The 24,546-nt window shown below is 31.8% G+C and overlaps 4 protein-coding genes across 5 annotated transcripts; 2 read left to right on the top strand and 2 right to left on the bottom strand.

Moving 5' to 3' along the window:
- The first annotated feature begins 2,702 nt into the window (after positions 1 to 2,702).
- Positions 2,703 to 8,006, top strand: LOC101217311 (cell division control protein 2 homolog A). Its single transcript, XM_004150436.3, has 9 exons — positions 2,703 to 2,873; positions 3,299 to 3,347; positions 3,449 to 3,633; positions 4,162 to 4,282; positions 4,771 to 4,944; positions 5,912 to 6,075; positions 6,684 to 6,771; positions 6,858 to 6,911; positions 7,642 to 8,006. Exons 2-9 carry the CDS (start codon positions 3,339 to 3,341, stop codon positions 7,729 to 7,731), a joined length of 885 nt encoding a protein of 294 aa, XP_004150484.1. The 5' UTR covers positions 2,703 to 2,873; positions 3,299 to 3,338; the 3' UTR covers positions 7,732 to 8,006.
- A 2,464-nt stretch (positions 8,007 to 10,470) lies between these two features.
- On the top strand, positions 10,471 to 14,770 carry LOC101217778 (neutral/alkaline invertase 3, chloroplastic). 2 transcript variants are annotated; one of them, XM_004150438.3, is made up of 7 exons: positions 10,471 to 10,724; positions 11,348 to 12,124; positions 12,218 to 12,383; positions 12,485 to 12,696; positions 13,273 to 13,766; positions 13,862 to 13,910; positions 14,227 to 14,770. In XM_004150438.3, exons 2-7 carry the CDS (start codon positions 11,456 to 11,458, stop codon positions 14,551 to 14,553), a joined length of 1,917 nt encoding a protein of 638 aa, XP_004150486.1. In that variant the 5' UTR covers positions 10,471 to 10,724; positions 11,348 to 11,455; the 3' UTR covers positions 14,554 to 14,770. The 2 variants fall into 2 exon arrangements, with proteins under 2 accessions (XP_004150486.1, XP_031741456.1); XM_031885596.1 differs by lacking the exon at positions 10,471 to 10,724 and adding an exon at positions 10,739 to 10,826 and having other exon boundaries at positions 14,227 to 14,560.
- Positions 14,771 to 15,722: 952 nt separating this feature from the next.
- Positions 15,723 to 17,689, bottom strand: LOC101218016 (60S acidic ribosomal protein P2-4). Its single transcript, XM_004150440.3, has 3 exons — positions 17,419 to 17,689; positions 16,588 to 16,817; positions 15,723 to 15,916 (listed from the first exon to the last, which is right to left on the bottom strand). The coding sequence occupies exons 1-3, from the start codon at positions 17,504 to 17,506 to the stop codon at positions 15,890 to 15,892; spliced, it is 345 nt and encodes a 114-aa protein (XP_004150488.1). The 5' UTR covers positions 17,507 to 17,689; the 3' UTR covers positions 15,723 to 15,889.
- Positions 17,690 to 20,806: 3,117 nt separating this feature from the next.
- On the bottom strand, positions 20,807 to 22,875 carry LOC101218412 (copper transport protein ATX1). The gene is made up of 3 exons (XM_004150443.3): positions 22,659 to 22,875; positions 21,807 to 21,882; positions 20,807 to 21,209 (listed from the first exon to the last, which is right to left on the bottom strand). Exons 1-3 carry the CDS (start codon positions 22,665 to 22,667, stop codon positions 21,007 to 21,009), a joined length of 288 nt encoding a protein of 95 aa, XP_004150491.1. The 5' UTR covers positions 22,668 to 22,875; the 3' UTR covers positions 20,807 to 21,006.
- Between the last annotated feature and the right edge of the window lie 1,671 nt (positions 22,876 to 24,546).

Genomic DNA, 24,546 nt, shown 5'->3' with positions numbered 1-24,546 from the left:
TCAAGCAAGAAAAAGACGTTGTTCTTGCTTTACATTCTCGGGCAACGTTTAAATTAAGGTTATAGTTGGAATTGACTTGTCAAAGCATTTCAAATGCTTCAAAATGCCATTTTTAAGCACTTAAATGTGAAGTGCCCATTTTATTGACCACATTGGACTTCTTGTTGATTGTTTGACTAGAAAAGTTTGATCAAACAAAATCTATTAATTTACTTAAAAACAAGGTTAGACTTCAAAGCATATACTTTCTTATTTATTTGTAGAGATAGTTGCGACTATAACAATTATGTATAATGAATTAGTAGATACAACATAATGTAAAAGAATTTTCAAATATTTTAAAATTTTGAAGTCTATTCATGATAAACATAATGTAAAAGAATTTTCAAATATTTCAAAATTTTGAAGTCTATTAATGATAAACAATATCGATGATAGGAGTTTAACATTGGTAATAGTTAATTAGCAATATAGATACATCATAATATAATAAATTCTGCAAATATTTCAAAATCTTGATTCGGGTTTTGAAGTTTGTTCAGGATAAACAATATCACTAATCTAAAAAAAGGCTGCCCAGTCTACGTTTCTTTCTTCTTAGCTTCAATCGTATATGATGATTGATTTTGACCACGGGAGTAGGATTTCCTGTGCTCTTCTAGACCAACATTCCTTTTTGTCTTCATTCTTTATTTTATTGCTTCTAAAGTGGGAGAAAAATACATGAAAGGAATAATGTAATTTAGGGTAAAAGATATCTGGAAATTCAAAAAAAAAAAAAAACCAACTTTCATCCATATCACGAGGAGACCATAGCCATAAGCAAATGGCATATGAATTGTTTACATCAATAATAACTTTCTTTATTTTCTTTTCTTCTTCTTCTTCTATTTTACTGTTATTTAAAATTTTGGTAGAGACATTCATATAAAGAGAGTGAGAGAAATAAATAGCCCCAAAAATCACAAGGAAATGGGAAAACTAATAATGTGAAAATAAATAAATATTCTTCGGCATTAAAAAGCGAGAAGGAAAGTTGAAAAATAGTGGGCCTAAAGGCATCACATCTGGGCCTATCATTTCTGGTCCAGCCCACTATCTCGACTCTCGAGCATTATTTTCATATCATAATGGAATGAAACCAGCCTTAAAAAAAATAAAAAATATTTATAAATAAGTATAATATCATGATCTATTTGTAATACCATCACGAGTCACAACAAACTAAGATAGATTATTATATGTGTTTATCATGATATTAATCAACAATTATAATAGTCTATTTTGATTTATAACGGTTCATCATAGCACACACTCACCTGTTACTTAGTTAAACTTTAAAAATAATGAAATCAAATTAGATTTAGTACTATATCTATAAGTTAAATTTAAGCTTTTAAAATTGTTGGAATTGAAAAGATAAAATAAAATCACAATGAAATATAAGATTAAATCATAATTTTGAGATGACAAGAAATACAAAGATATATTTGAATGACCATGAACATCAATTTAAAATTATATTATAACTCTTGAGTTATAGTTTATGAATTATAATATATTTATAGTTAAATATTATAATTTGCAAGAACTTCATTTTGTATTAAAAAAGGTTAATTCAATACTAAAAATTAAGAGTGACTAAATGATCCCTTAAAAAAAAAGGAACGAAAGGTTTTATTATTATTTGGAATTGCTATGAAATATAAGAAAAAAATTATTTACAAAATATACCATTTTGTTTCAATATTTTTCTATTTTTGGACATCTCTCCTTTTTCTCGAAATAAATGAATTTGAATTAAAGACAAATTAGGTAGTAGTAATTGTCTCCCTTCTTCCTTATTGGTCTTCGCACGTGCCAGACGGCAAGTAAAGGTGAAATGGTGAGGTGGTTTCCAATTTAATATATTAATATATATTTTGGCGCTTAAACGGTTTATTATATCATCTCTTAAGACTTTTAATTACCCTTTCAAAATTAGCTTTTTAATCTCAAAAATCACAACTTAATAGTAAATGTTTATTTTAACTTTCATGGCTAAATTCCGGCACACTGATTTTTCAAATTTCAAACTAAATTCAAAATTTTCAATAACACATATATATATTACAATAGGTGTGAAAGTCCTTTTTTTTCTATACCACAAGTCTTATATTAGTTAAATTTTCTTTTATACATTTTTGAGTAAAATGCTATGAGATCGGATTGAATCTTCCATTTATAAGATGAGAAGTCATACAAATTATTGTTGAGTTATGGTCATTTTGATGTATTGGTTAAGTAGTCAAATTAGGTTGAACTTATACGTATTTTTAAATAATTAATTGATAATAAATATCTTGTAGAAGTAGATTGTTACTTGGTAATTTTCATAAACAATATTTAAAGTAATATCGTATGTATTTATAATTGTATGTCAAAGTTTCAATTTTAACTCAAACGTAAATAAACTTTTTGAAGTTCATATAAAAATTATATAGATTGGAAAATGTATGTACAAATTAGTTACTAACTACCACTGTACATTTGTTTTTTTTTTAGCATTTGTCCAATTAAAGAGAAAATTAAATTATTGTATTTGAAAGTATGAATGAATACAAAAGGAGATATTAATAAGTTCGAGATTTTAGGAGCAAAATATAATTAAAAATCGAAAAATGATAATCATAATAGCCAATAAAATGATTAATAAATAAATTTGAAAAGAAGTTCAGTCAAAGAGAAATTACATAGATACCCACTCTCCTTCCTTCCTTCCTTCCCTTCCTCTTCTTCTTCTTCTTCTTTCTTCTGCGGCGCCATTTTTACTGCGCCTCTCTCCGCTCCGACACCGTCCCCGATTCCCACGGGTTCGGCTTTGATTCAACCAGGTTTGTTCATCTTCTTCATTCAACATCTCTCTGTTATTCTTTCTTTAATTTGGTTCCTAGATGCTTTTGCTGTACTTTGCTTTTTCTGTCTAATGGTAATTGGAATTCCAAGAATGGAAAGATGATAAAGGAATGAAGTGAAAACGAGTGATTCTTTGGAGAAATTCCGATGTTAAACTATGTTTTCGAAATGCTTGCTTCCAATGTGGTCCTAGTGAGTTCAACCGAGTCTACTATGACTGAGTTGACTCCATTTCAACGCGGATCCGGTCCTTGACCTGTGCGAATCTGTTTTCTTCGCCTTTTCAGTGGTGTCCATTGCTGTTTCTGACATTCTTTCTTTCTTATCATCATTTTGTTATTTATAATGTTATATGGTCTGTATTGCACTAAATCTACATCGTTATTTGTCTTGTTGTTTGTAGGATTTAAGCTTTGAGAACTTTGATACTTTTCTTGGACTCGATGGAACAGGTTAGTGATGATTTTTTGGATTTGAAATGCTTGTTTTTCTTTTTCGTTTTTTTCATTTTTTTCTTAGTCGATCTTATTCGCTATATGGGCTGGCTTCGTAGTATGAGAAAGTTGAGAAGATTGGAGAAGGAACTTATGGTGTAGTTTACAAGGCACGCGATCGTGTCACCAATGAGACTATTGCTTTGAAGAAGATCCGTTTGGAGCAAGAAGATGAGGGAGTGCCAAGCACAGCTATTCGTGAAATTTCACTGTTGAAGGAAATGCAGCACGGCAACATTGTGAGGTACGTGTCACTGTTAATTATCTACCCTCGTTCAACTAGTAATGGTGGTACAATTTTTGCACAATACTGTAAGGGGTTCTTTCCAATTTAGTTAAAATTTTGAAATCGGCCTGTCTTTTTATTGGAAAAGCGTTGTGTTTGAAGACAATGCTGCAATAAAACGCCTTCTGCCACTCTCAGTTTTGACTTCTCTTAGGCTTAGGAGCCTAATGTAGAAACTATTTCTTCAATTCACGGATATGGGGTGGAGTATGTGTAAGTGGAACTTATTTATGTCAAAGGCAGCATCTCTTTCCGTTATTACTGTCATGTGGGTCATCCCGAAATATATGTAGTTCTCAATTAAAACGGAGCATCAATTGATTACCATTTATTCAGTAATTTGCAATTAGACAAATAAATATAAGCATGATATCATTTACCTTTTCAATGGTCTGTCACACTTGTAAAAGTGGCACTTGCACTCTGCCTTCTTGTTATTTTTATAATCAATTTGCTGGAAACTGAATCATTTCCATCTCTCTATAGGTTACAAGATGTAGTGCATAGCGAGAAGCGTCTGTATCTTGTTTTTGAGTACCTGGATTTGGATTTGAAGAAGCATATGGATTCATCTCCTGAATTTTCAAAGGATCCACGCCAAGTAAAAGTGAGTGGCTGCATTTTTGTTTGTAACTTTCCTGGGCTCTATGTTAACTTATATTGATTGTTATTTCTCATTTATATTTTAGTATGAGAGGGTGGATTGATTAATTGGCATAATAACTAATTCACTATAGAATATCATATTTTTATTTTCCATCAAGCGCACATATTTTCTAACAGCCTAATTTTGTGGCTTTCTTAATCATTAAAAAAAACTTTTTGGAAAAATGACGTGTTTATGTGGTACTATGTCAAGGTTGGTCATGGTGTTCCTTTTTAGTATATGCAATACCTTCTCCTTCCTAACTGATATCGTGAATAGGTTGATGCTATATTTTTTGTATCAATTCAGCATGATGCTTTTCTTCAGTTTTGATTCGTTTCTTTCTTTCATTTCCTCATATTTTCCTTCGATCTTGTTATAACTCTTGGTTTAACGATATGGTGCAGTGACTGTCTAACAAAACTTTTTTTTCCTCTTATGTCAAGCAGATGTTTCTTTATCAAATTCTTCGTGGCATTGCATATTGTCATTCTCATAGAGTTCTTCACCGAGATCTAAAACCCCAAAATCTGCTGATTGATCGTCGTACCAATGCCCTGAAGCTTGCTGACTTTGGACTGGCAAGAGCATTTGGTATTCCTGTTAGAACATTCACGCATGAGGTATGAATATACACTGGATGATAATCTTTTCAATTTTTGTAGTAGTGTGAATTTATTACGTTGCATGCTTGTTTAATGGAATATAAATTTGTATCCTTTGCCCTTTTTCTTACTTCCAATGTAGACATTGTGATACGATTTATTCCTCAGAAAAAGTATATTGGAAACATAATTTGGAGCACTAATATGATGTGCAGTTGGTTGTACTTTCAGATAATCATAATTAATGAGGAGAGTTTCATTAAATGGGTGTAAGCGAGCCATATGGAAACTGGCTAGGTAAGTCTAGGGCAAGTTTTCCATCTAATGACAACATTGCCAGGAAAGATTAGCTTTGGCTTCAGCGATCTATAGAGGAAGTCCTTGAATCATGAAGTAACTTTCTGAGCCTATGTAATAATCAGAAGAATGAAAACGCCATATGATCTAAGGTTTTTGAAAATGTTCAGTAACCTTTTGTTCAAGAGTTGATCAGACGTCGTAAAATGTAATGAAGCTAGAAAAACCTAATTGGGATCATCTACTTTTCCAGGTTTGAAATAGAATTTTGAGTGTGCTTGAGAACACGATCTCGAGAGGGTTCAGATTTCTAGTCTGTGACAACATAACTTCATTTTGATGGTTTTATTTTATTTCGCCTTTCATCTTCTTGTTAGTGAGAAAATTCAGATTTCCTCGCAGTACAAATTTAGTGACAATAAGCTGTTGATTTTTTTACCCTCCCAAAAGAAGTAGAAAGGATGACCTCAGTAGGTTTCTCTGTAGTTGGTGAAAGTAGAATGCATTATGAACATTTTTCCTGACCTTTTACCAACCTCTACTAAGGTTTGGAAAATGTATTAATTTCCATTTTTCTTTATCCTTTTTCCCAATAATTCAATTTGTCTATGACTTTTTTCTTTTATGCATCAACCTATTATATTGTTGTGTTCTCAAGTTAATAATAATAATTGGAGGAACCATCTAGGTGGTGACCCTTTGGTACAGAGCACCAGAAATATTGCTTGGTTCCCGACATTATTCCACCCCCGTGGATGTGTGGTCAGTGGGTTGCATATTTGCTGAGATGGTTAATCAGCGACCGTTGTTCCCTGGAGACTCTGAGATTGATGAACTGTTTAAGATATTTAGGTAAGTAGCTTTATTTTTTGCATTTGTCCTCCACTTCCTACGAGGATATGGTCCAATCTATTTGCTAAATTTTAATTGATTACATACTAGCCTGCTATTTTGTTGGTATCATAATATTGTTACAATTGGGACTACACCAAAATCTCTCCATGGTAATCCCCCATGTAGGATATTTAGGTAAGAGTCAAGATGGAGAAAGATAACCCAATCATTAGTGGAATATAAAATAGTAGTAATAATAATAAATAAATCTCTCTATTCCACTAGAGAGGGGGAGAGGATTTAGGAATTTGAAAAATAAAGGAAGCAAAAGGTCTTTTGTACTCCCTTTAAATGGAACCTTTTTTTTTTAAATTTTAATCTCTTTGGATAATTTCATTCATCAATGAAATAGTTTCTCATACATATGAAGCAAGAAAACCCGGTTCATCTGGCTACGGCAGCCTTATATGAATGCTCAATGATGGAGAGTATGATTGGGCTCCAGAGTTTCATTCATAGTAGTATGACTAGGATAGCACCTAAAGCAATATTTCTCATCCAAGTCTATGTCTGTCTATACTAACCTATTCATGCTTTCAACTAACCACTTTGTATGGAATACAAAGAGTTCTGGGAACTCCAAATGAAGATACGTGGCCTGGTGTTACATCTTTGCCTGATTTTAAATCTACTTTCCCCAAGTGGTCTCCCAAGGTAATTGAATTGTATTAATTTTTTTATCCTACCAAAATATCATTGTACGTTTGTTGTTTGAGTTCGCTCGTATTGTACTTGCACAGGACCTGGCTTCTGTAGTTCCTAATCTTGAAGCCGCTGGAATTGATCTTCTCTCTGTAAGTATAACCTTTTTTCTTTGGGGCTTGGTGAAGTGAGAGTATGCCACTTTTTTCCCTTCATTTAAATCTTCATTTATATCTCATGATCTAGATCATTAAGTGTTGGTAGTTGATTTGCCTCTATTTCCTCTTCTTTTGGTTTAAGGAGTTGAAGTGAGAGGCAGTCTTTTATACACACACACACACACACGTACAAACTTCTTTCATTGAGGAAAAATAAAGAGAAAGGTTTCCAACTAAGATATTGCCTAGAGAATAATTACAAAATGTTTTTGAAACCGAACCACAAAGAGAAACATGAATCTCACCAAAGACCAAACCTCATTAGGATCTCTTTCTCCACCACGAAACACTCTACTGCTCCACTCTCCCAAAATTCCCACACACCCCTATGATCCAAAGAAAACAATCTTGTTAACCACAAATCTGTAACATGCTGACAGTATGTATCTGGCTCCCTTACTCCAATCTTATTTTTCAACATAAAAAATATAATAATATCTCTAGTGTAAAGACCTTTGAATTTTGATGCCTGATACAATACTAGAATGGTCCTTTCCTGTTCACATTACTTCCATTAGAAACCATAGACCTCTTGGTCATTAACATATCACTATCCTAGTTGAGCTTTGGCGTTATAATGAATATAACTAATTTCATGTTATAGTAGCAAAGGTGTATGCTATTTGATATCTCTGTCTTGACATATTTAACCATTATGTTTCAGAAAATGCTGTGCTTGGATCCCACCAAAAGAGTCACTGCCAGGAATGCCCTTGAGCATGAATACTTCAAAGATGTTGGGTTTGTTCCCTAATTCTTCTACCAATCCTCCTAAGGAGAGTGTTTATATAGCCTCCTCTATTGTGTAGCATTTTATGGGTTTTAATTGCGTGATTTGAAAAAGAAAAAAAAGGAAGAAAAAAAATACATAAATATATAATGAGTGTGCTGTGTCTGCTTATTAGTGGTTTTTATCATTTTTCTTTCCCATCTGATTCTTGAAAACTTAGAGCAGGTTTTGTTAAATGTGGCTTTTAACAGAATATTGGCTTTCCAAATATACTTCTCTCTTTCATTTCTTGCCGCAAATATATATATATATATATGATATATAAATACACGCATATATATGTATGTGAGAATTCCTGTTTTTGCTTGTAACCTTCCTACCTATCCTTTAACCAAAATTTTGCCCCATGGAATGGATAAGCATTGTTTGAGAACCATATTTATTTCACTTCTTACTTCTTAGCATCCAGACTTGAGGACTATAATAAGGTTTTGCCATCTGTTTCTTTGGTTGAACTTTCAGATTGTAGTTAGTGTATCAACTGCCAATCCAATTCTGTTTTATTTATTCTTGCTCTTATGATTGAGAAATATGTATATTTTGTGAATAAATTTTATTGATATTATTTGAAATAGCATTGTTGTTGTTCTTATTACCTTTTTTTAAACTTTAGCTTTTAAAAACTTATCCTCTACCTTAAATACGACTTTACATATAAAGTTAAACTACTCTTGATTTTTCTTTTATTTGTTTAAAAAGTATCTCTATTTTTATAAAAGTTGTAATATCATCCTAACTTTCAAAACCATTTTTGAAGCATAGATCCATTAGAATGTTATATGGAAATTGGATATTCAATGATATGTTAGTACCCTGAAATGAAAATTGCAAGTCTACACACCTTCACACGGGTTTAAGTTATTGTCATACCTCAAGTCTCAATTTTGAAATATTTGTTAAAGGTTTTAGGTTAATGATGCAACTTCGTTTTCTAAATAAGTAGCAAAATTTAAGAATATCTTTTTCACAATTTCGAAAAAAGGAAAGAGTATTTATTATGGTTCCTCACGTGAAAGGGGAGCAATAGGATAAGTGTGTGGTCAAACATGTTATAGAAGCTTTTTTGTTGGCAATGAGTGAGTGGTAAAGCTTTGGCCATGTGTGAGTATTTGGTACGCAAAACATGAAATCGTGTTTCGAATATCAAACACAAACCCGCCATTAAGTTCAAAAAAATGTTAAGTTATTCACTTAATATTTTTTGCAATGTGTATTCATATTTTTGTGTGCAATTCTTGGAATATTTATTTATGTTTCTTTTTTCATTAATTAAATTTTTTTATTGACAAGAATAAATAAATATTAAAAATTAGGAAGGAATATTGGTTGGTTAGAGTTGATTTTTCAATCGAATCAACTGCGGAATACAAACATATCATTGATCGATTGGTTTAGACTTTTAAATTTTATAAAAATATTATCAGTTTGGATTTTTTTCAATCTCAAACTAACACCAACCAAATCTTCCCTTTTGTTTAATCAACCACCCTTGGTTCGATCAGTTAGCTTGATTTTTCTTTGAAGTGACACTTCTCATTACTGTGTAAATTCCATTAATTCACATGTGTGGATTTTCATGTACAATTTACTCCTTAAAAAAATTTGTGTTTTTTATATAATATACACATATATAATACCGGACTTTGTATTAATATTATAAGTTGGCCTTGTGGTAATTAGTTCTTCTTGTCACCTCCAAATGGTCCAATTTTTGTTGATGTACATTTTTCAATGACTTCAAATATGTAAGTCTAGTGAATTAGAGTGTATATAATGAAATAAAGAGCAATCTAGCTTGAACCTAAAGAGTTCAATTAACCCATCAAATTTTATTCACATTAATTGGAGGTAGAGAATCAAAGCTATAACTCAAAGTTGTTTTTTGTTTTATTTTTATTTATCCTTTCTTAATGTTCAGAGAGAAATATACTACCATTTTATTTGTGTTTTTTTAGAACAAATAATTGCAACCAAAAGTCAAGAAAGTTAGTGCATCAATCATTCGAACTCAAGGTAGATAGTCTTTTAGCCAATTTTCACTCCCAAAACATTATCGTGTATGAGTGGCGAAAATATTTATGGTTTTATAAAGTTCTTTGGATGTGAAGACTGAGAAACTTTGTTGTTTTTGAAAATTAAAAATCGATCTACGTTTTCTTTTAACTTTCAACTTTCAAATGTAAGCTCATCATCAAAGTTGATCTATATTCTTCCTTATCATAAGAGATGTCACATGTGATTTTTTAATTTCGAGTTGTTTCATATAAACAAAATCAACTATAATTATTAACTTGTAACATAAAATTACATTATAAGTACACTATGCATTTGCTTTGTTAAAAAAATTAGAAAAATTGTCAAAAATATCTTGAAAAACCAACCATTATTGACATTAATTTCTCTTGTTAAGGGTAACTTTCAAATTTTCCTACTACACATTAAAAACACTTAAATTTAGGAAAATGTGTGGTTGAAAAAAAAACAACCAATCATAATTCATATTAAAAATAGTGTAAGAAATTTAGACCTATTTTTGTCTAAAGAAATAACATTAAAAAAAAGTGTTAATATTTATTGAAAGTTTGCAAGGTGACAGAGTTTTAAAATGTTAGGGCACAGAAAAATAATAAACAAATCATTAAAAAAAAAATTAAAGCTCTTCATTTCTTAAACATAAAAATTGTTATTATAAAAACCATAGCATTGGGAAAGGAAAATCATAGAGATGTGGACAAAAATATTAGAGAAAAAGAGAAAAAAAGTTCACGTAAGAATACAGGTTGATTTTTGCCTCTTTCGTCCACTTGACGGATTCGTGAAAATAAAAACATGCTTTATATTTCGTTGGTTAACCCGTTGATCTTTTTCTTCTTCTTCTGTTCTTCTTCTTTCACGAAAGCTCCGAAATTTTGTTCCTGTTTCTCCAATCATTTTTCTCTCTGAAATCATAAAATTCGGTGAGTTACTACTTCTGTCTTCGACGATTTTGTTCAATCAACTATCTGTGTTTTTCATTTTTTCCTCTGTTCATTCTTTTGCACATTCAATCTGGCCCCGAAGTATCGTAAATCTTTTCTAATTAGTTTGTCAAATTTTTATTTACATTAGATTAATGCTATGAATTTCTGTTTTGGGATTTTTGTTTTTGGCGATTAAACTAGAACTTTGGAGGTTATTGTATTTCATTTTTATGGTATTTGTTATTAATCTTTCGTTTGCTTTTAGAATCTAATCTCCATTGCAGAAGATGATGTGGGTTTTTTAATATCAGATTATAGAATCAGTGTTTCAACTATGGATTGTGTATCGTTTGGTAGATATTAGCTAACCTGATAGAAGAAAGTAATAATACAAGTTCAGGTTTCCTGTTGGCATTTTCTCTTGTAAATAGGTTTTGAGGATTTGATATGTAGCTGTTAGACTTTCTGGCCTTAAATTTTTGTATTATTTCAGCTGTTTTTCTTCTCCTTGGAGCTGGAAGTTAAAGAAGTATATGATGTGATAAGATAAGCTTTTGTAGGATGTGATTGATTCACTCGTTTGAGGTTCTATTTTTAATGTGATCATGATTTTTGTGCAGATATTATCTGTGTTCTTCGAGTGAAGTTGAAAAATCAATAGCCCATCTTCGGCATTGGAAAAAGTTTAATACAGATCAGATTATCTGGGCTTGGTAATTTCTTCAGAGATGGGCACATCGGAAGCAGCCCTGCAAATCTTTTCAGGGGTTGTACCTCGGGCTGTATGTCCAACCCCATGTTCGAGCAATTTCGACTCCACATTTTCTTTTTTATCGCGAGTGAAATTTGTGAAGAAGAAGGGGGTATTGAGCAATAGGAATTTGTCAAAATGCTCAAGTAGGCTATTACAGGGGATAGGAACAAGCTTTAGTGGGAAATCGAAATGTAACCGTCGTCCGTTATACAGTTGTAGATGCCAACAAGCACAAAGCACAAGTGGTATGACTCCAGAAGGTGGAAATGGAACATGGTTTGGGGATGGTGCAGAGACATCGCGTCCAATCAACAATACACCAAATGGATCAAGTGCTTTGGAGTTTCAAGATGTTCAGTTTGCAAAACAGGAGAATGGCACAAATGGAGCAGTTAGAGATCCTTTTCATAAGATTAGTATTGAGTCGATTGAGGATGAGGCGTGGGACTTGCTTCGGGAATCCATTGTTTATTACTGTAACAGTCCAATTGGAACAATTGCTGCAAGGGACCCTACTAGTTCTAATTTACTAAATTATGATCAGGTCTTTATACGTGATTTCATACCTTCTGGTATAGCTTTTTTATTGAAGGGAGAATACGATATTGTTCGCAATTTTATCCTCCACACGCTTCAGTTGCAGGTATCTAAGCATACATACATCAGAACATCATTTTTAATTACCTTCCATTGTTTTTACTTCCCTGACTAATGCTTGCGATTTGTTATTCCCCAGAGCTGGGAGAAAACTATGGATTGTCACAGTCCTGGTCAAGGATTGATGCCGGCTAGTTTCAAGGTCCGAACAGTTCCTTTAGACGGTGATGATTCAGCAACAGAAGAGGTTTTGGATCCTGACTTTGGGGAGGCAGCGATTGGCCGTGTTGCTCCTGTTGACTCAGGTACAAAGACCATCAAGTATTTCCATTTTCCTTTAGAAGAAAAGTTTATCATTGTATTTCAATATCTGAAAGGTCACACGTATGCTTCTCTATCTTATTAGGATTATGGTGGATAATTTTATTGCGTGCATATGGAAAATGCTCTGGTGATCTCTCAGTTCAGGAGAGAGTTGATGTCCAAACTGGGATCAAAATGATATTGAGGCTTTGTCTTGCTGATGGCTTCGATATGTTCCCTACTTTACTGGTAACTGATGGCTCTTGTATGATAGATCGTCGTATGGGAATTCATGGTCACCCTCTTGAAATCCAAGTAAGAAATCATCAATTTAATTGTAATTGCTTATGTTCTAGAAGTTTTGCCATTAATATATTCAGTGGTTGCCATGGCATTTGAAATGTAAGACGAGGAAAGGGGATTTAGTAATCATGAATAGCCAAGATATTGCAACAATACCTTCAATTGTCGTGGCTCAATTGGGGAGTTCCTCCTCCATCCGCCTTTTTGTGTAAAAGTTTGTTTTGCTACGGGGGTGTGTTCTTTGTGGTAGGATCTTGGAAAGAGAAATAATAGAGTTTTTAAAGGTGTGGAAAGGGACTCTAGTGATGTTTGGTTCTCGGTGAGATTTCACGTTTCCCTTTGAACCGATTTTTTTGTTACTCCTTTACTAAATTCCTTGCTACAGTGGGGTCTTCGTTGCTTGCTTTATTTTTTGTATATTCTTGTATTCCTCTTTTTCTTTTTTTAACTCCCCCCTCATGCAGTTGTTTCTAAAGTAATTAACGGTTTGTGGTATGATTTTGCAGTTGCATTCATAGAAATTAATGTTTTTACGTTTTGCACCTAAGTTACACTGGTCATTAAATGTTCGTTTTATCTCCTTTGTAGGCACTTTTTTATTCAGCATTAGTTTGTGCACGTGAGATGCTTACTCCTGAGGACGGATCAGCTGATCTTATCCGTGCACTTAACAATCGTCTGGTGGCTCTTTCATTTCATATCAGAGAGTATTATTGGGTCGATTTGCAAAAACTAAATGAAATTTATCGTTACAAGACAGAAGAGTATTCATACGATGCAGTCAACAAATTCAACATCTACCCAGATCAAATTCCTTCTTGGTTGGTGGATTGGATGCCTACTAAAGGAGGTTATCTGATCGGAAATCTGCAACCGGCTCACATGGATTTCCGGTTCTTTTCTCTCGGAAATTTGTGGTCCATTGTAAGTAGTCTTACTACAATAGGCCAATCCCACGCCATTTTGGATCTCATTGAATCCAAATGGGGGGATTTAGTTTCAGACATGCCATTCAAAATTTGTTACCCTGCTCTTGAAGGTCAGGAATGGCAGATCATCACTGGCAGCGACCCCAAGAACACGTAATTTACTTGACTTCGTACTGTGAGATTCATTTAAAGGAAAAAAAAAATGCTTCCTCTTTTTTTTATATCGCGTTTTGTTTCTGTTAATGCAGGCCATGGTCATACCACAATGCAGGCTCGTGGCCAACATTGTTGTGGCAGGTATGTCAACTCTCAAGTCAGATTTCTGATCTTATTAGTAGTCTCTAGAACCCTTCAAAGGGCAGCAAAATGTTATCAGAATTTGAAGTTTAGAAGCACTTTATCGGTTTCCATTACTCAATTAGTATCCTAAGTTCACTTTTTCCTCTACAACTATCATTTTGCAACCTGATCTGTTTAAATTTTGGCTTAAGACTTGCTATTCTTTGACAACAAAGGCATATACTATGTATGTCTCTACATTTATTTCCGTTGTCTTTGGACATGAGAATGCGAAATACAACGTTGAAGTATTTTTTTGATCTACCCTTCTCAGCTCACAGTTGCATGCATAAAGATGAACAGACCAGAAATTGCATCAAAAGCCATTGAGATTGCCGAGCGACGTCTGTCTAGAGACAAGTGGCCCGAATATTACGACACGAAAAAAGGAAGGTTCATTGGGAAACAAGCACGCCTATTTCAAACATGGTCAATTGCAGGATACCTCGTGGGCAAGCTCCTGCTTGCCGAACCTAGTAAGGCCAACATTTTAATAACAGCCGAGGATTCGGATCTTGTTAATGCCTTCTCTTGCATGATTAGTTCTAGCCCAAAAAGAAAGCGCGGTCAGAAGAACTCAAATCCGACCTACATAGTTTAAGTTATAGCGTATATCAAAATTCAATACTTCATATAGGTAGTTGTAGCGTATTTGTTATCTACCATTTGTTGAGTGGTTAAGTCAAGTTTGTAGGAGGCTTATTCACATATGTATAGAGATAATATATCTTATCAACATGGACTTCATGCGAAAAGTGGTAAATTTATTATCATGAATAAAATAAATCTTTGTAGGGCATACCTCAATTATTTGAACAGTTCAGTCCAAAGAACTCTTAAAAAAGATGGCAACCCCACTATCTTTTATTACTTTTTGAGTTGAATCGGTTGAGTTCATGTTCAATTGATGAATTAAATTCTAGTAAAAGAAAGGTAAGAACTAAAGGGAAAAAAAAAAGCAAACACTGTGAACGTGTGATGGTTACCGTTCAGAAAGCAGAAAAAGTGATAAGCTTGAATAAACGTAAAACGTAAATTTAGTTCTGCTTATCTCAAATATTCAAAATTTTCTTGTATCAGAACTGTTGATTATGAAAATATTGAAGTTAATCAAGAAATTTTCAGTCCCAATTCATGAAAATTAGACTTAAAATTCTACCATTTTCTTTTTATTACGATTCTCTTACACCCTCAAACTCGGGTGATCATAGGACAATTTTACCCTAAGTTTTCAAAATCTATATCATTCTATTTTCCATCTCGAAATCAATCTGAGGACAGACAACTTTGTCCAAAATCCAAATCATTCTTATTTTCATCTTTCATCTCAAGGTATCTTTGCCCAAAGTTCTGAAATCAGTCTCAAAGAAACTACCTTGATTCAGCAAATGTTATTTCGATCACAACTCCATCAATTCAAACAGCTCCCGAACGACTACTCTAACAAATTTTATATTATCAAATTTCAATTATCTTAATCTTAAAATTTTAAAAAAATCTCTATACAAACAATTAAGTTTCAAACATAAATTTGAAAAACACTTAATTTGTTATCACTTCACAATCAGTTCTCTAAAGCACGATAGAGTCCAATAGTTCCGAAAGTTTCTGCTTCCAAAATCAAACGTATTTAAGAAATGGCAAGTAAAATCTTAATTAATGAACTTTAAAATTTATCAGGTGGGTAGAAATTTACCAACCTTTACCTTCGCAGTTTCACCTTCACGATCGCTTGCGGCAATTCCATTTTCTCTCATATAAAACAGATGGTTAAGAGCATCCAAAAATTACGAAGAAAATTCATTAATTAAAATAAAAGTACAACATTAGGCTCATCATAACACCACGATAATGTTAAGACACTACATGTGAAAAAACAAAAATTCCAAAATCTAAAATCTTGAAGAATCTCTGAACATTCAACTTTGTTATTATACTTAATCGAAAAGACTGAAGCCCATATCCTGCAAACAAAAATTAAACAAGGAATTAGAAGAAATTACATGAACTTAAAAATGATTCTCAAAGATACAAATAAAGAAAACTAGATGAGAAAATTTTGATTGATTCATGATAGCCATTTCAAACACTTCATTAATTTAAAGTTTATGTGAATTGCCATTCAAAATTTTGAAATGTGGCTTTCCACATTACCAGTTCATTTTATAAGGTTACATCGACTAATGCTAGCTATCAAATATGGTATCCCAGCACACAATATCCAAACAAGCATTCGGTCCTAAATTGAGACCCAATCAAGATGAGGAAGATCTTGATGGGGCATGTTGAGAATCCCTAGAAAAAACTAACAAGAATCAAACTGTTTATAAGATAGATGGACAACTACTCTACCCTAGTAGTTTTAAAATGAACCCCATACTATCAAACAAAATTCAAAAAGCAAAAACAATTTTTGAAAAACAAGTTTCTTTAGTGATTATAAATCGTGAGCAGTTCATTCTTAAAAAAACCTAAGGGAAGTAGTGTTTAGAAGCTGAACATATCACAGAATCAATTAAAAACCTACATTGGGTGTTTTTTAAGGTGGAGAATCTTTTAGCATTTTCTACAATATATTTAGGTGCAAAAATTTCAACTGTTTAAAATGCAATTCCAAGAAACGAAGGAAGCTTACATCGTCTGATTCTTCCTTCTCTTCAACCTTCTCCTCTTTCTTTGCTTCAGCTGGAGCAGGGGCAGCAGCACCGCCACCACCACCTCCGGCAGCAACTGCCACAGCAGCACCTCCACCAGAAGGAACAGATGCTAGCTTTTCTCTTCCGGATGCGATGAGCTCTGTAATGTCCTTACCCTTAACATTAGAGAGCAGAAGATTAATTCTTTCCTCATCAACTTCAGCTCCAACTGCAAAACGGTTCGGGAAAGATAAATTATGACCCCATTCAACATATTTGACTACAATGTAACTCCATATTCAATGCAAATGTGAGAAATAAAATTCAGAAGTATAACATGACTTCAGGACTGGGAATAAAGCATAAGAGTCATTAAGATTTAACATTTCATACAAATATAAGATCAAAACCAAATAATAGTCTGACATATGTAATTTAACATAACGTATTGCAGCTCCAATCTCTTAAACCATCGAGAAAAGTACAATAATTAGAGGTTTCATATAATTAAAATCTAATGATGTCCAGCCACAAATAACAAACATTCTTCTTATTGTTACCCAATCCCAAAATGAGGTAGAACAATTAACTATAGCTATAACAAAACTATTAAAGACGAAACTGCATAGTTCGAAATGGCAGAGAATAGCAACGAAGCAAGTAAAATAACAAGATACCAAATAAGAAACATTACTATAAAACTAACAATACATACTAACCAAATAAACACCAAAAACTAGACATCAGCACATAAATTCTCCAGAAGTCCACAAAAAACTATAGAATCGAAGAAAACATAAAGGGAAAATGAGAGGGAGATGAAAATTTACCAGATCCGAGAATATCCTTCAAATCTTTAGCTGATGGGTTGGAGTTGCCTCCCAAAACGGCGAGTAAATAAGCAGCAACGATCTTCATCGTTCTTTGCAGACTGCAAATCGGAAACGGAAGATGGAGAAAGAGAGAGTTTATTTAGGGTTCTGTAAACGTTATTGAAGGCTTCTTATTTATATTATATAGCGGAGAGAAGTAGGGTTTCTGATTTTCCTTTTCGTGGAGTTGGAAGTTTCAAGCCGAACGAAGAATTCGCAACTACCAAGCTTTTGGGCCGACGGTATTTAAATTGGGCCTTATTTGATAGGCCCATTAAATCCAACCCACCTTAAGTCCACATCGTTGGATCTACGATTTATTTATATATCTGTTTACGGATAGACTAATATTTGCAACATGGTCTATGAGTTATTTCTATCAACTCTAGGTTTTGCAAATTTTTTAAAATATTGTTATATACTTAATTGTTTTGAATATAATTATTATATTTGCAACTATACCGATTAAAAATGCATTGCAACAGAGTTTTTTTTTTCTGAACGATAATGAGTTGTGTGTTCAATTACAAATTTGGTAGATGTAGTTTGAAAAGATAAAGGGCAAAATGCACTTTTCGTAAGGTTTTTTGTTATTGTATATTTTGTCTCTGAGGTTTTAAAAGTGACATTTAAGTTATAGAGATTTGGAAAATAATTCTAAATGGTCCAACTGTAAAAGTTGAGTAACAGGAGAATGAGTGGTACTAAAATAACCACTATTCTCATAATTTTATATTCATTTGTGTTGCTTTATTTTATTTTATTTTGTCTTTCTCCTCCAACTTTCCATTCTAAAGGTTTCTTTTGTTCCATGCAGATAGATTTTCAATAATTGGTATCATTTTTGTTGTATGTTTAGTTTTCAATTGTATTTATGATTTAATAAAAACTCATAAATACATTTTCCCATTTGATAGAATTCTTATATATGTCTCTTTGTTGTAAGGACTATCTCTAATAATTTTATCATTCTATGTCGATTAAATTCTAATATATTTTATAAAGTTTGAGATCTAAATTTACGATTTAACCCAATTTTTTCTATTAGCTTAAGTGCTTGTATCTATACGATTTTATATGTTTTTGTTGGATGAATTGTATGGTATAAACTGCAATATAAGATATTTTGATCATATGTCTATTTGTATTATGATATGCATAAATAGTGGTATATCATAGATACGTTGACTTTGTAGATATCTCATTCTTTAAAATAAATTCTAAAAAATCATTTAAAATATGTGTTTAAACGCGCTAGATTTTTTTTTTAATGGTTGTTCCAAATAAACTATTGGTTAAGTAGTTACTTGTAGACGTTTGTTTTCATTCTTTTTTATCTAGGTAAAAAATGCGATGGACATACTTAACACTCGTGGTCTTCAACCTCCTTTCAAGTTAGAATCTAGACTATTGGTATTATTGAACCAAAGAAACCTATGTTAAACAATGGGCTAATCCATTTGTAGCACGCATGTACCGCATAAAGTCCAACGATTCAAACTGTTTCACAAACAAATTATTTAAATTGCAAATAGACTCGATAAAACGACACTTGATAATACAAGGGGGAGAGACCTACGAGGAAAAACAATCCTTCAAACTTCTAACCACAACGAAAGCTTTGAGGATCTTGATGGACCAATTGAGAAATGTCTTCTCAGAGTTAGCAAGGATGAGAGATCCCAAAGAATCACGAACCACCAAAACGACCCTTTTGCCATTTGGAAGATCATCATTTTCTTGTTGGATGATCTCAGACAAATTCCTCCACGTGTAATTTGATTCTATCAATCGACACTTTACAAAACAGAGATTGGTCGCTAAAGTTAATCACATCCTTGTAGCTCCATGCATTCCACGACTGGTCATGTCGTCTCGATCTGAACCCTTAAGCTTCCGATAGCCCAGTCCAGCAGTCCACCGAATTCCAACAACACGTGAAATCAGCCAAAAAAAGAAAAGAAAGAAAAACTACCTAAAGAAGAGCCAAATACTTGTAGAAAACTTGCTTCCTGTAACTTGAGGCTTCTGGACAACGCACTATTCGTAAAAAGCCTCAATATAATGTGGTTTTTTTCACCAATCAATCAAAGGTAATCGTATTTTATCATTTCAGTATGAATATTTAGAATTTGAAAAACAAAAACTTGTAAAGTAAAAATAATGCTTTTTTAATTAATAAACATCACATCCTATATTCGAAAATAAACTGATTTAAATTTTTTTCATATATGCCATCATCGTTTAAAATCAATTTCATATTTGGTTTTACATTTTTTAAGTTCAATTTCATACTGTCAAAATTGAGATTGAAGTGATGTATTAAGTGAAAAAAAAAAAAAAAAAACGATTTTAATTTTCTTAAAATTATTTTCAAATATGTCATAAGATGTCAACCTTTTTAAATTATTGTCAACCCAATAAAAAATGAGGTAACATAAACTAATAAAACATTTCACATCTTCAACGAGATAGTTAATTTTTTAAACGCAACAATTTTGAAAAAACTATATTAGTGAGTTCATCAAGCAAACCCTTAATCATCGTTAATAATCTATTAGCTGATTTATTAAAAAATTACCCTAATGGACAAGACATAATTTTTAAATGACTATAATTAAATTAAACATTTCAGAATATGATCATTAAAAGTTCATCATTCAATTGACATATATATATATATATATATATATATATTACGAATAATTGCAAACATACAATTAAATTCAAAATATTAGTATAAATTACAAGTACAACTATAAAAATATATCACTCACTTATAAACTATATAGAAATACATCCTTCACTTATAAACTATAAAAGTCAATTTATTTAAATTATTTTATTTTATTTGTAATTTTTTAAAAGTATTGGAAGATTCTTAAATATTATTCTTATAATTGTTATGAACTGTAATTTTATATTATTTTAAAAGAAATGTGGATGGAAAGGTTTGCATACCTTAAAAGTAAAAAAATCAAACTTTTTAAAATGGCAATAGACCAAATTGAGAAGGACGTGAACTCAAGCAATCAAATCCTATATTCTACCTTTTGAAAATGTTTCCATAGAATTATAAATATTGTTGGTCATATTACGAAGTGAAAAATAACGAAACCTTCTTCTAATATTCTATCAATCTTCTTTTACTCTGTTCAGTATCCAACAAACGTAAAATAAACTCAAACACCAAAATACAAATTCAACCAACTTCCCAATTCAGCATCAAATTTGTATCAGCAGGAATGAATAATTTCAAACAACAATAACAGCCATTGAAGGCATCTTTCCCTGGAGTCGCCAATTAATTATATACGAAAGCAAAACGTCGAAAGGAACAAAGAGATTGGGCAAAACAGATATATATATATATCTGTAGACTATGGTTAAGATTTAACGTAGACGGTCATACAAGAGACGCTCAAATAAAAGTATTACATAGACTAAATAGACAAGTTTTGCATACAATTACAATATTATTAGCTTCAGGAAATAAAGACCTTATGCATTGAACAGAAAATTTCCATTATGTAAATGGTGAATAGTTTAAATAGCGGCCAGGGGCTCGGCAGGTTTAGCTTCTGCTTCAGCCGGTGCTGGTGTCGCTGCAGGTGCTGCCGAGGCATCCTCTTCCCAGTAGGCAGTCTTCTTGCCAGTTTTTGAAACAGTTTGGAAAACTACATCGCGCTCTACATTTCCTTTCACAGTCACCTTTTGTGCATCAATGTCGATGTCATACGTCTCAACTCCTGAAAATGGTAGCCAGTAGGTACATTCAATTGGTTACAGCAAACGTTTAAGACAGAAGTAAACTTGCAACAAAATTAACCATCATTTAAGAATTCGCTGGCGCATGGGTAATCGATCCACCAGATCTTCGAGTTCACTAAATACCATTGACAGTCTTGGACATAAAACAGAACTAAACTTGCAATAAAAATAACCATGCTTGCATATGATTGTTGAGATTGAACCATGATCAAATATAATATGTGCATCATTTCCCAAAATACAAAACACCACATATTAGCGGAAGAATAATACTTTGCTGCTAGGTGGGCTGCAGTTAAACAAGGTCTTGTGACCCGATCACACGGGTGCTATGTGACAAACTGAACTTTATGTGTTGTATATATATATTTTTAAGTTTCTGTTTTCTGTTATGACCTGGCTGGACTATGAAAAAGTGGCAGCAACCAAACTAGCAGCTGAATATTGAAACATGAATCTAAAAAATGCAATATGAAGCTCCATAACTTGACCCTCGCGCTCGGATACAAATATTTCACATCAAACAATCGCATAGAAAATCACAAAAACTGCAATTTACCAAATAAATTACAAACCTTCCAGTTTTCCCAAGACCCTTTTGACGGCCCCAACACAGCCTTGACATGACATAGCAACCTTAAGGACAGTAGTCTGCACAAAAAACAAATTCCAAACTGTATTCATTAAGATGAAATCAAAGAACGAGTTGAATACAGAACAGAATGTCTGATACCAAGAGATAAAAGTTAGCTCAGCTCACACAAGCACTAAATTTTGACAAGAGAGTTTAATATCAATCGTCCCTTATCAAAAATTTCAATAGAAATTTACTCAGCCAATTCTATCAAACCGAACTTGTATCCAAGAATTATATCAATAGATATTCTCACTCGTTCATCAACAGCTCAGGTTCCCAGAAATAACATAGAACAATAATTAAAAAACGCATAACAGTACAGAAAATTCAAGTTTTGCAAATCGGGACGACACTCAATCAATGAGCAAATTATCGATATATGATCAACGTAAAGCTTTCTTTGTGATTAATCAACCAATTACCAAACAACAAATCAGTCAATATATGATACTAACGAAATACTTCAATGGAGCTCTCTCGGACTTTGACCTCATTGGCTCGGTTACTGTGATTTCCATCGTCACTCATCTCAGATTCAAGTTATGGAGTGGATAAAATTTCAAAAAAAAAAAAAAAAAACCTTCTACTCCAATTTAAATCAACGATTCATGGTCTAAACTTCAGATTTGAAGTTCAAAAGGGACGAACTAACGTATCTTCGATCTCCAAAGCATACGAAAAACGGAGAGAAATAGAGAAATGAAACAAAAGATAAGGATGAAAAACGGAAAACCAAACTTCAAACAATTGCATATAAGAACAAAGAAGCGAGAAATTCGTAGTGGCGCACCTGAGACATGGTTACAGATTAAAGAAATTTGGAAGAGAAACTGTGGAAAAAACTAAAAAGTATTGGAAAATTCGCCCTTGCTTGCCGATCTCGGCGCTGTTGGTTTTGCCAAGCCTTTCACGGGGCTTTAAATAGACTCCGTCATGATGGGTCGGGTCAACCGAATTGATAATAGTCTAATAGTTAAAAAGAGAATCCTCCCACGATTTCTAACAGGATAACTTTCCAATTTCAACTACCACTTAAGGGCGTTTTCGTCAATTCAGCTCTCCCAATGCAAACTATTTGGTAAAAAAAAAAACACTTTTATGTTTTCAATTATTCAATTTTAACTATCTTACTTTTAATAATAAATCATAAATTAAATCACAATATTTCTTGTGTAATAAAATAAATAAAAGATAAATTACTATGCATCATATAAAAAACAAAATTGATTATAAAATATAACAAAATTTTGAAAATGACATTTTTAGAAATAGTTTTTTTTTTTAATTCTATCACTATAGTATAACAATAACTATTCGTGATAGAATTTACTATAGATTATAAATATTTTATAAATTTTACATTTTCAAATAGACTATACACACTGGTATGATTTTTGATATACTTTTTAAATAAATATTGAAATTATTTATAAAATAAAATATGAATTTGGTTTATAGAAATTTTTTAAAATAGTATATTTTACAAAATATTTACAAGCTATAAAAAATTATATAATTGATAGTAATTGATGTGTTACAGTAATACAAGACTATCGGTGATAGAATCTAAAATTTTGTTGTAACTTGTAAGTATTTTAATTTATTTTGCTATTTTAAAAATTATAGTTTTATTCTAAAACAAACTATCATACAACTAAATTTGAGATAGAAAATATTTTAAAGAAGTTCCTTTCCAAAAATCTTAAAATATACCCTTTTTAATTTTAGAGAAATACATTTGAAAGATTTTGTAATTTTTTTCTTTTTCTGTAATTTTTTAAAAAGAAAATACTTATGATTTTAATTATTTTAAATGTTGATATGACGTAAGATGTCATGTCACTGTTTAACATATTCTGACCTAATGAGAATAAATAAACTATTGTAAACAAAAAAACCGTTGAAAATATTTATAAAATATAATAAAATTTTAAATTCTATCCAAGTCTCGAACTTTAATTTTTTTGCTATATTTTGTAAAGATTTTGGTCAATCTAAATATTAAAAAATAAAAAAGTACATATTAAATTTCACTTACAATTTTTTTCAATTCATCATTATTATTTAGAAAAGTATTTTAAAATATAACAAAAACTTATAACTAGTTACAAAATATAAAATCTATCTAATTATCTACCACCCATTCCAATTTTTTACTAAATTTTGTAATTAGTATAGAAAGAATTTCTGTATTATTAAAAAAAAACTTTTTTTTCAAGTACACTAACTTTGGAAATTATGACCACAAATATAAGAAAAGCTTGATTTTGGCAACTTTAATTTTTAAGGCGAAAAGTTGAGAAAAATGTCGCAACTAAAATGGTCACCGATTGAGAAAAGAAAAGAAAAAGGCACACCTTGATTATTGAGTTTCATTAATTATTTTTAAATGGTCCATTATTAAATTGATCAGTAGTTGATTAACTAAAAGGTTATGTGATAAATTGAGTTTATAGAATTTTAATGACTTTGTAATTTGTGTAATAATTTCTTTCACCTAATGTGTGAATTTTGACCAGTCTTCTATTATGAGTTTATAACTAAAAGGTTATGTGATAAATTGAGTTTATAGATTTTTAATGACTTTGTAATTTGTGTAATAATTTCTTTGACCTAATGTGTGAATTTTGACCAGTCTTCTATTATGAGTTTATAACTAAAAGGTTATGTGATAAATT

This window comes from Cucumis sativus, chromosome 5 (assembly GCF_000004075.3).
Source record: "Cucumis sativus cultivar 9930 chromosome 5, Cucumber_9930_V3, whole genome shotgun sequence".
NCBI lineage: Eukaryota > Viridiplantae > Streptophyta > Magnoliopsida > Cucurbitales > Cucurbitaceae > Cucumis > Cucumis sativus.
The sequence above is the reverse complement of the archived record's forward strand: the minus strand, read 5'-3'. Positions and strand labels throughout refer to the sequence as shown.

What these genes read in the sequence shown, in the direction of transcription:
- LOC101218016 (XM_004150440.3), bottom strand. Translation starts at nt 17,506, where the DNA reads ATGAAGATCGTTGCTGCTTATTTACTCGCCGTTTTGGGAGGCAACTCC. An exon ending in GAAGGATATTCTCGGATCTG is followed by an intron (nt 16,818 to 17,418) that starts GTAAATTTTCAT and finishes ACCGTTTTGCAG; the next exon opens with TTGGAGCTGAAGTTGATGAG. An exon ending in AGAAGGAAGAATCAGACGAT is followed by an intron (nt 15,917 to 16,587) that starts GTAAGCTTCCTT and finishes TTTTGTTTGCAG; the next exon opens with GATATGGGCTTCAGTCTTTT.
- LOC101217311 (XM_004150436.3), top strand. An exon ending in GAACTGTTTAAGATATTTAG is followed by an intron (nt 6,076 to 6,683) that starts GTAAGTAGCTTT and finishes TGGAATACAAAG; the next exon opens with AGTTCTGGGAACTCCAAATG. An exon ending in TCCCCAAGTGGTCTCCCAAG is followed by an intron (nt 6,772 to 6,857) that starts GTAATTGAATTG and finishes GTACTTGCACAG; the next exon opens with GACCTGGCTTCTGTAGTTCC.
- LOC101217778 (XM_004150438.3), top strand. Translation starts at nt 11,456, where the DNA reads ATGGGCACATCGGAAGCAGCCCTGCAAATCTTTTCAGGGGTTGTACCT. An exon ending in GTCACCCTCTTGAAATCCAA is followed by an intron (nt 12,697 to 13,272) that starts GTAAGAAATCAT and finishes TCTCCTTTGTAG; the next exon opens with GCACTTTTTTATTCAGCATT. An exon ending in GGCCAACATTGTTGTGGCAG is followed by an intron (nt 13,911 to 14,226) that starts GTATGTCAACTC and finishes TACCCTTCTCAG; the next exon opens with CTCACAGTTGCATGCATAAA.
- LOC101218412 (XM_004150443.3), bottom strand. An exon ending in GGTCTTGGGAAAACTGGAAG is followed by an intron (nt 21,210 to 21,806) that starts GTTTGTAATTTA and finishes TACCATTTTCAG; the next exon opens with GAGTTGAGACGTATGACATC.